This window comes from Aethalodelphis obliquidens, unplaced genomic scaffold (assembly GCF_003676395.1).
Source record: "Aethalodelphis obliquidens isolate GAN/ISIS:26980383/991018 unplaced genomic scaffold, ASM367639v1 scaffold94, whole genome shotgun sequence".
NCBI lineage: Eukaryota > Metazoa > Chordata > Mammalia > Artiodactyla > Delphinidae > Aethalodelphis > Aethalodelphis obliquidens.
The window spans coordinates 2,650,054-2,659,721 of record NW_020838038.1 but is presented as its reverse complement, the minus strand read 5'-3'; the positions used below and the strand labels follow the sequence as shown (position 1 = coordinate 2,659,721).

The 9,668-nt window shown below is 48.1% G+C and overlaps 1 protein-coding gene across 2 annotated transcripts in view; it reads right to left on the bottom strand.

The window, feature by feature from the left end:
- ASB9 (ankyrin repeat and SOCS box containing 9) overlaps positions 1–9,359 on the bottom strand; it is a 33,720-nt gene extending 24,361 nt beyond the window's left edge. Inside the window, exons 1-2 of one of the 2 annotated variants that reach the window (XM_027095756.1) lie at positions 8,894–9,359; positions 921–1,000 (exon numbers count right to left, since the gene is read on the bottom strand). In XM_027095756.1, coding sequence (XP_026951557.1) covers positions 921–1,000; positions 8,894–8,987 — 174 coding nt within the window. In that variant the 5' untranslated portion in view covers positions 8,988–9,359. The remainder of the gene's footprint in view (positions 1–920; positions 1,001–8,893) is intronic. The other variant, XM_027095757.1, reaches the window with a different exon arrangement.
- Positions 9,360–9,668: the final 309 nt, after the last annotated feature.

Here is a 9,668-nt window from a genome sequence, read left to right as displayed (position 1 = left end):
ATGGCTCACGGGCCCAGCCGCTCCGCGGCATGTGGGATCCTCCCGGACCGGGGCACGAACACGTGTCCCCTGCATCGGCAGGCGGACTCTCAACCACTGCGCCACCAGGGAAGCCCGATGTCATATTTTAAAAGACATTTTCAAGCATTTATTTTACATGAGAGGTTTTCAACCTCTTTCAGCACTACTGACGTTCAGGGCTGGATAATTTTTTAACGTGGAGAGCGGCCCTGTGCAGTGTCAGATGTTTAATTACTTCCTTAGTCTCTAGCTACTAGATGGCAATATCACCACCACCCCACCTCATCCCTGCTCCTGCTTCCAGTCGTGACAACCCAAAATGTCTCCAGACATTGTCAAATATCCCCTTTGGGGCAAAACTGCCCCAGCTGAAAACCACTTTTTACATGATAATTTTCAAGAACATAGTCTATTGAATAAAGTGACAGCAACTTGAATGCACTAATTTGCCCACTATTCATTCAATAGATATTTAGTATAGAATCTATTCTGTGCGTAGAATTGTACCATACTCTACTATTATGCCAGCCTGCAAATAAAGAAGGACAGGATTCATCTCCTTCTGCTAAAGAGGAAATTTATATCTTAATATCTGACTGTGATGTCTTTTTCTCAATGTGGTGAGCAGTAGAACGTGCTTAGTATTCACCTCTTTTTTTTTTTTTTTTTTTGGCGGTACACGGGCCTCTCACTGTTGTGGCCTCTCCCGTTGCGGAGCACAGGCTCCGGACGCGCAGGCTCAGCGGCCATGGCTCACGGGCCCAGCCGCTCCGTGGCATGTGGGATCCTCCCGGACCGGGGCACAAACCCGTGTCCCCTGCATCGGCAGGCAGACTCTCAACCACTGCGCCACCAGGGAAGCCCAGTATTCATCTTTTTTTCCCAAAAAACTTACTTACCTGGCTGATGAGGTTCCTCAAAGACAGCAGACGTCCATGAATGGCTGCTTCATGCACAGGAGACCAATCAGACACGGTATCTGTATGGAAAAGGGAGGAGCAGGTGACATCCCGCTAATGCACTTTAGACCCAGAGGCTCATCCTTGCCCATCAGTAGAGTCTAACCGGTCTTACTGGAGGGAGACATTGGAGTCAATCAACCAAAACTCCACCAGGACTTCAGAATTTCTCCCCACTATGGATGTTTTTTGAACACCATTTATTTGAAATGTCTAGCTAGCTAAAGAAATAACTACAGCCAGTGTCCAAACTGAGGACAAAGTGGTGGACTGGGATGACAGATTACTGTACTTCCATTTAGACGCTGGTTTCAAAGGCAAATGGTCCATTTAGTTAAATGAGAGCTTCGCTAATTACCAGCATTAGTGCGTTAAGTGGTGGCTGCCAGTCTAGTTTCCTGTGCGAAATACAAACTCTGGCCATATACTAATAGTAGTAATCATGTCATTACATACGCCATTAGGTTTGGAATCAAATCTAAACAAAACCATATTTATGGATTACCTCCCGTCCCCATATCAAGCACAAATCAGGGCTCAGTCTGACCTTGTAACAGGGACGTGAATTACCCCCAAAGGCAATGCGCCAACGTGATTAAGAGAAAGCTGTGAATTCAGAACCGCTTGACTTCTTCTGAGCTGTGGGTCCCTGGGCAGACCCCGAGCTTCAGTTTCCTTCCCTGTAAAGTCAGGACAGCAATATTCTTACCTATGGCTCAACCCCTATTAGCTACTATTATTATCCTGCCCTAACAATAACCAGAGAGTCTTGATTAGACCCCCCCCCCCCCAGTCACTGCTATTTAAAAAATAGCAAATGTCTTCTCCAACCATTTGGAAAGAATACACTTTCTTAGGAAGGAAGCTTGTAAAACCCATCCCAACACGTTAAATGCTTTCCTCTCTTTCTAACTGACTGGATGTCAACTGACTGCGGCGCAGACCTGAATTTTTCTCATCTCCAGCTGCATCTGGTTTCTAGAACAAACAAAGGCAGGAAGTCAGAACGTGAGGAGGCTGGTCTGAGCTGCAGCTCCAGCTCTGCCTCTGCTCAAGTAAACACACTACACACAAACGAGGCAGGATGGTCCGATACCAGTCACGCCTCGTAGACGAACGGGTATCTCCTAAAAGCCCAGAAGACCTGGAGAACCAGGGTAAGTTTCCAAAGCCTGGCCAACGCCAGCCCATCAAGGAGGACGCTAGAATGCTTTGGACTTAACACGTGTTGGCCGACGTGGGCCTGCCACCTGGAGCTATCAGTGTCCCAGAAAACCTGTCCCAGTGAGCAAATTACCATCCTTCCAGATGGATTCATGAGGCATTTAATAGAGAAGAACAAGCTGAATGAGCCTGTCTACACGCTGCCCTTCCAAGGCTTCCCTTCCGGGCTCGCCAACATGCTCGACGTACCTTCAGTGAAATGGCTTCTTCTAACCTCCAAAACCTGACGCTCAATAGAAAATTAGCGTCCTCACAGTATTCTCTGAGGGCCCTAGTGCTTTCAGGAAAAATACTGCTGCTTCTAGGGCTTGGAGCCTACAATCCAAACAGCAGCTCTGGAAGATTGATCTCCAAATTAGAATTAAAAGGACGACTGATTCCACCCTGTTGCTGCTAAGGCACGATGCCATCCACACGAAATCCCGAGTGAGAAGAACCAAACGCTGGGAAAGGTCTTGAAAATCACGTGTGTGATGATTAAGCCATTTTTTCCAGCCAAGTGCTCAGCTGCTCAGAAGTATCGCTGCCACACTCAACCTCTGTGAAAGCTACCTCAGATAATTAGAGCTGACAGCCGGGCAGGTAATTTGGGCCCTAAGTTGTTAACTCTGTTTAGGTTTCATAAAAGCGATGCAATTATCTTATCAACTGTAGACCAAAATGGGCTTTGCTTTCCGTGCATTCATCATGGAAACATGACTCCTTCTACTTAGAGTAAATAAAGAATTAGGTACTTCTCCAAGAGAGAAAAAAAAAAAAGACTACCTGAGGTTTTTGCACTCATGCATTAGGACATAGTATTTACAAAGGAGAGATGGCCTGTGTCTTCGAGAAGCATAGGATGTTGTCCTGGGACACGTGGTGGGTGGCTACCCATCTATCTACCAGCTTTAATGATTTATCATTCACATACTACACAATTCACCTCTTTCAAGTGTACAACTCAATGGTTTTCAGTAGATTTCACAGTTGTACATCCATCATCACAATCAATTTTAGAACATTTTCATCATCCCAGAAAGAAACCCCTTGCCCATCAGCTGTCGCTCCCCCCATTTCCACATCCCCCAACCCCTGGCAAGCACTGATCTACTTTCCATCCCTCTGGATTTGCCTGTTCTGGACTTTTCACACAAATGGAATCATACGATATGTGGTCCTTTGTGACGGCTCCTTTCACTGAGTGTAATGTTTCAAGGTTCACCACACTGTAGTATGTATCAGTATTTCATTCCTTTTTATGGCCAAATGTTTGTATCGATAGACCCAAAAGTTCATAGACATTTGTGGTGTTTCCACTTCTTGGCTGTTATTAATAATGCTGCTCTGATTTGCGTGTACAAATTTGAGGGGCTGTATGTCTTCAGTTCTCTTGGGTAGACACCTAGGAGTGGAATTGCTGTATGACATGGTAACCCAGTGTTTAGCCTTTTGAGAAACGGCCAGACTATTTTCCAAAGCAGCTGTACCACTTTATATTCCACCAGCAGTACGAGACTTCCTTTCCTAATTGAAAGCCCTTTCAGACTAGGATTTGGTGAATATATCATAGCTTGCCAGTACTCCAGGCCAGAAGAAAAGCTTAGGTGCTTCTAAAGCCAAAAGTCATCTCAAATTTATACAAAGACTTGAGCCTCAGCTGGTCTCTGAACACTTGAGTGATTATCTAAAGACTTTAAACTGTGAAAGGCTGACATTTTTCTAGCACTGAGAGCATGAACTTTATATATAGCTCATTTAGCGAACGCCATAATTTGCAACATGGATTAATCCACACACTCTCTTTGGCTCTTGAAAACATTGACGAGATATCCAGGAGATGTTTCTCCAGGGTTTCCAGAGCCCACATCACAAGCAGGCAGTGAGCTACAAGCTCAACACATGAGCAATTAAACCCCAAAGCAGCTTTGCCTGCCTTCCTGCTGACAACTGGAGGGAACAGAGTAAGCAGGAAAGGGGACCTGTTCCTGCCAGAACATGGACGCTGCTCGTAGAAGGAGGCTATGGATGAAGGGAAAACTCCGGGTCACATGCCCTTTTCCACTGACCCCAATGAAGTCTTTGAAACTCAAGGGCCATTCTGTCTATACAACACATCATCCGAGCGCTTGGTACATGTTAAGGATCCTTCCGCAGTACTTTTTGAACCAAGATCCATTGGTTTTACTGCCAAGAAACAGACACCAAATGGGGGTCATGGGCAGCGCCACAGATCCGTTAGTGTAGCTCATGGTTAACATGGGGCAGGGAGCTCTCCTAAGGAAACGACCCCACAAGTCCTCCAATCGGGGCCATTCAACTTACATTTCTTTTAAACTGAGTCTCCATCAAACCGTGCAGCACATTAGGAAGGGTGCCGTTTCATTTTTATTGAAATTTCTGGAATGACTTTTTAAATGTCCATTATTTCAGAAGAGATTTTAAATGCACTAATTGGTACATTCTGCAAAGAGCTATTCACGAAGCTCCGGGAGCCTGCAGTGGATGCTGGGAGTAGCATCAATCTATTGCTCCTGGGAAACATTTTGCAAGGTCAAGGAGGGGAGAAGAGAGCGTGGGTTGCTCTGAGAGTGTTGGAACACTTGCTTTCCGTCTTTGGGACGTGATGGGGTGGGTTCAGTGGAGATCCTCTCCAACACTGGAAAGAGGATCTGGGTACTGTGTGAACAATTATAGTGTTGCTTGGATTCCAGGACAAATCAAAAAAGGAGGAAGAGAAACAGAGGCTCACGGTCGCAAACAGATAAACAGAAAGGTCCATTGAGGCAACTGTTGGGCACATTGGTCCTGTCTACTGCAATTCTTTCTCCACTTCTAAAAATCCACCCTAAGAGAATGAAATGATTTCCTTTCCATGCCTGTTTTTGCCTGTCTTCTGTTTAAATGTGAATACTCCCTACAGGGTGGGCTCAATTTTGTGAAGAAGAAAATCTCCCTACAGGTGTGAGCCTGCAGGCAAAAACCTGAAGGAGAGACACTAAAAACAAGAACTCAGCGTGATTACGGGAGATTGTGAGTTTATCCTTCAATGTATTTTCCAAAGTTTCTCTGACTAGGTGTCAATTAGTTTCCTAGGGCTGCCATAACAAGGTACCACAATCTGGGGGGCTGAAAACAGTAGAAATTCATTGTCTCACAGTGCTGAAGGCTAGAAGTCTGAAATGGAGGCGTCATCGGGGCCAGGCTCTTTCCAAAGCCTCTAGGGACGAATCCTTCCTTACCTCTGCTGGTGGTGGGGGTCCATCTTTGCTGTTTCTTGCTTATCAGATGCATCCTTCCAATCTCTGCCTCTGTCATCACATGGCATTCTCCCTGTGTGCCTCTTCTCCTCTTCTTATAAGGACCCGTCATTGGATTAAGGGACCCTCCTACTCCACTAGGGCCTCATCTTAACTAATTACACCTGCAATGACTCTATTTCCAATCAGGTGGCATCCTGAGGTACTAGGGGTTAAGACTTCAGCCTGTCTTTTGGTGGTGGTGGGGGGACACAATTCAATCCATAACAAGGTATTTTCAGGAAAACAAAGACATTCTTTTCCTGCTCCTTGGGCAGAAGAGTCAAGAATTAAATCTCTATAAAGAGTTGGGGGCTTCCCTGGTGGTGCAGTGGTTGAGAGTCCGCCTGCCGATGCAGGGGACACGGGTTCGTGCCCCGGTCCGGGAAGATCCCACATGCCGCGGAGCGGCTGGGCCCGTGAGCCATGGCCGCTGAGCCTGCGCGTCCGGAGCCTGTGCTCCGCAACGGGAGAGGCCACAACAGTGAGAGGCCCGCGTACCGCAAAAAAAAAAAAAAAAAAAAATTACAGTTTATAAAGAGTTGGTTGCCACTGTCATACCCTTTCCACCCTTCCTCCGAAGAGGGAGGCAAAGAAAAGCCTGCAAGTGCGGGTGGGAGCAGCAAAGTTCCCCAAGAGCAACCACACCTGGGCCCTGGCTTGCCCCTGGCCCTGGCCCTGTGCCAGGGGATACGCTTCACCTGAGCTGAGTTTCCTGTCAGCACCATCCAGAAACACTCTGAGTGTTTCACATTCCACACTTCACCAAGGGCAAGCCTCCTGAAGCATAAACAAGGGCAATCCAGCTATCAGCGAGGTTCTGCCCAAAGGGCAGGACTGACACACAGTAGGGAGAGAGAGCCTCCACTTGGGTAAGGAGGGGCAGGAAGCCTGGGAGGGCTCTATGGGGGCAGTGGCTTGGCCGGGTGGAAGGAAGGATGCAGGAGTTTGCGGGTCAGATGTAGAGAAGAAGGACTTAGGAGAGCGGTAGGGTCCTGGCACCCACCCTTGGGACTCCTGCTTCTTGGAAAACTTCTCTTCCTTTAGTCCCTGTGAAATGACAGCATCTGAGTCTCTTCTTGCTTCTCTGTCCAACTTACTGGTCCTACGTCCTCAACTGGAGGCCTGTCCCAGGGCTCCATCCTTGGCTCTCATAAATCAGCCATCAGACAATGTCTCCTTCTCCAGGATTTCAGCCCAGCCCCTCTGCAGAACAGCCTGAGGTGTGATTCCCAACCCGTATTCATTCCCCAGCCGGTGTCCCACCCATCATGCTGGGCCCTGGGCACTTTCACATTCAAAACAGAAGTCCTTCTCCTCCCCCCCTCACTCTGCCCGCAAGCCAGCTCCCCTTCCCAACTTCTCTCTGATCTGACATTTGAAAACTTGGCACATTTGGTCACCTTCTCTCCTTTAGCCCCAATATTTAATCAAGCAACATAGCTTGATTTCTCTTTCCTTTGAAATTGTCACCCATATTTTCCCTTTCTCTGTCATTTCTGAGGCTTGATCCAGATGTCAGCTTCATGCAGTGGTTCTCAAAGTGTGGTCCCCAACCGGCACCATCCACATCACCCGGGAGCGTGTTATACAGATTCCCAGGCCTCGCCCAGACCTAGCATCAGAAGGGGTGGGGCTCAGCCAGCTGCATTTTAACAATCCATCCAGGTGATGCTGATGTATCCGAGTTGGAGAAGCAGTGGATTAGTGCAAGAATATCTCGCAAATCCTCCATAATCCATCCTGAATGTGGCTATCAGATTAACTACTTACAGTCTTCATTATGGCCAAGTCTCCGCTCCAGAACCAACAGTGGCTCCCAACTGCCTGGCTCATGAAGGCTAAACTCCTCCCCTTCGCTTCTGAAGCTTCATTTTCGGGTTCCATCTCTCCCAACTTGTTCTCACTAGACTGGCCAAGACACTGCACTCCAGTTGTGACCTGTCCGCTCTATACTGGGTTGGCCACACTGTTCGTTTAGGTTTTTCCATAAGATCGTATGGAGAGGCCCGAACGAACTTTATGGCCACCGCAATATATGCCTGGCTGCCGCTGCCCACCCACCCAGGCCTAACCAGGGCTGGATTAGGACCTTTAGAAGCCCTAAATGGTGAAAAGCGCTGGCGCCCCGCTCTCAGGCCAAAATAAAAGTAAACATACAACTACTCAGCACTAAAATAATCGTGGAGAAGTCAACCACATTACTGATTCTTCCCCGTATTGATTGGTTTGCTGCTTTAAAAATGTATTTATCAAATCCATTTTTTAAAGTTAAATTTGGTGCCACTCTGCCTTCTGCTGCTCCAAGTTCATGCTCAATATCTCTGATGGCTCCAGGTCTGCCTCTGGAGATCCAAATCCTACTCGCTGCTGAGGGCTCTGCTCATTTTACGAGCCAAAGTGGATAAACGAAGGAATACATGAGCAGTCTTGTCTGCTCAATGAGCCAGAGAGAAGGCATTTTGTTTTTGTTTTTGTTTTGGCGGTACGCAGGCCTCTTACTGCTGTGGCCTCTCCCATTGCGGAGCACAGGCTCCGGACGCGCAGGCTCAGCGGCCATGGCTCACGGGCCCAGCCGCTCCGCGGCATGTGGGATCTTCCCGGACCGGGGCACGAACCCGTGTCCCCTGCATCGGCAGGCGGACTCTCGACCACTGCGCCACCAGGGAAACCCGAGAGAAGGCATTTTGTATTTTATTTCTTCTGTCTTTTCCCCCTTCAACACCTAAACAGTAGGAGAGTAGTAAGTCCTAGCTGACTGCAGAGTCCCTGCTTTTTGTCCCTTTGACCGCTGAATGTAATCATCTCTCCTCTAATGCCTAGACCCATTTTTTCAGAATCCTTTCAGTCAGCAGGTACCTGCTAAGTGGTCAGAGGAAATGACAGTTTCCCGGAGGCGTGAGGCTCTATACATTAGCAAAGATACCACGAGACAGGTGAGAATCATACCTGTACGACACTTCCCCAAAGTGTAAAAGGCTCCTTTTAAAGTGAATCAATCAGTGCTCAACGTTCGAACATCATTTATAAACCCAGCCCCACCTAAATGCCAAATACCTAAGACCTTTTAATAAATGTTTTAGCAATAAAGATGTTCCTATTTAGAAATAACTGTAATGTAAATGATACATTTGACCCACAAAGAATAATTCTTTGGAGCTGAAGCTTTTCCTGGAGAGTAAATGGTAATCATTGACTTGGTATGGTCCACAGGACCCTGCGGAAAGAGGTGTACACATTTCTGAACAACCGTGTGAAAGATCCCAGCAAGCCGTGGACATCTGTCCAGTTACTGCCCCGTGGCCACGTCTCAGATGGAGTCACTGAAATTGCCCCACCCTTTTCTCTCCTCTCTCCTAAGCACGTTAACCGACCTCCCCAGCAGGCTGACTCCACAGCCCCTAGACTCACCCCCCATCAATGGGTTGGAAAGGAGCCTGACGTCCGGAGAGTCTCCCAGCCTCGGGGGCTTACTGCCGTTGCTGCCCCGTGGTTCACCATCCATGGTGCTCTCCTGGGCTGGGCAAGCTCCGCTTCAGTTGTTCAGGAAAAGTCCAAATTCCATGCTCCCCCAGCTCCTGGGAAATTCCAGGGCTTTGACTGGCTGGGCAGCACCGTCCTGGTCAGATGGCAGAGAACAGAACAGGGCAGGGTAATCTGAATACTACCTGTGGTCAGACACACACACGTACACACACGCTCTCTCTCCACCTAACTGGCTAGAGGCTGCCCAAAGCCCACAGCAGCCCCCCAGCCCCAAGTCTGCAAAGTTGCTGATGTCACGTCCTTTCCAAAACTGAGACCAATCAGGGAGGAAGCCTTGAGGTTCCTCAGGAAGGAAACACAGTATGTAACTTTGGGAGAGCCCAGGGTTGGGGTGTGCGGGGGCGGGGAGAAAAGCACTGGTCTGCTGCAACGTTGTTCCCCCTGCTGGGATCCGGTTGTTGTTTGGGGGTTTCTTGTTGTTGAGACAAGCCCCAGAACCCAGGAGCTGAGAAAGCTGGTTTTGCTGCAGCCCTGCTGAACTGCTTGCACAGCAACTTACACAGCACGCCCTGGCCATCTGCACATGTGGTTTCAATTTTTCTGGGAGTTGCTTATAGGAAAAAGTCTCTATATGTTACAAAAATGCACGTTTGGAAAGAACTTCTATTTTCTTCCTCTGACTGCCAGGGTTGTGCTAAAT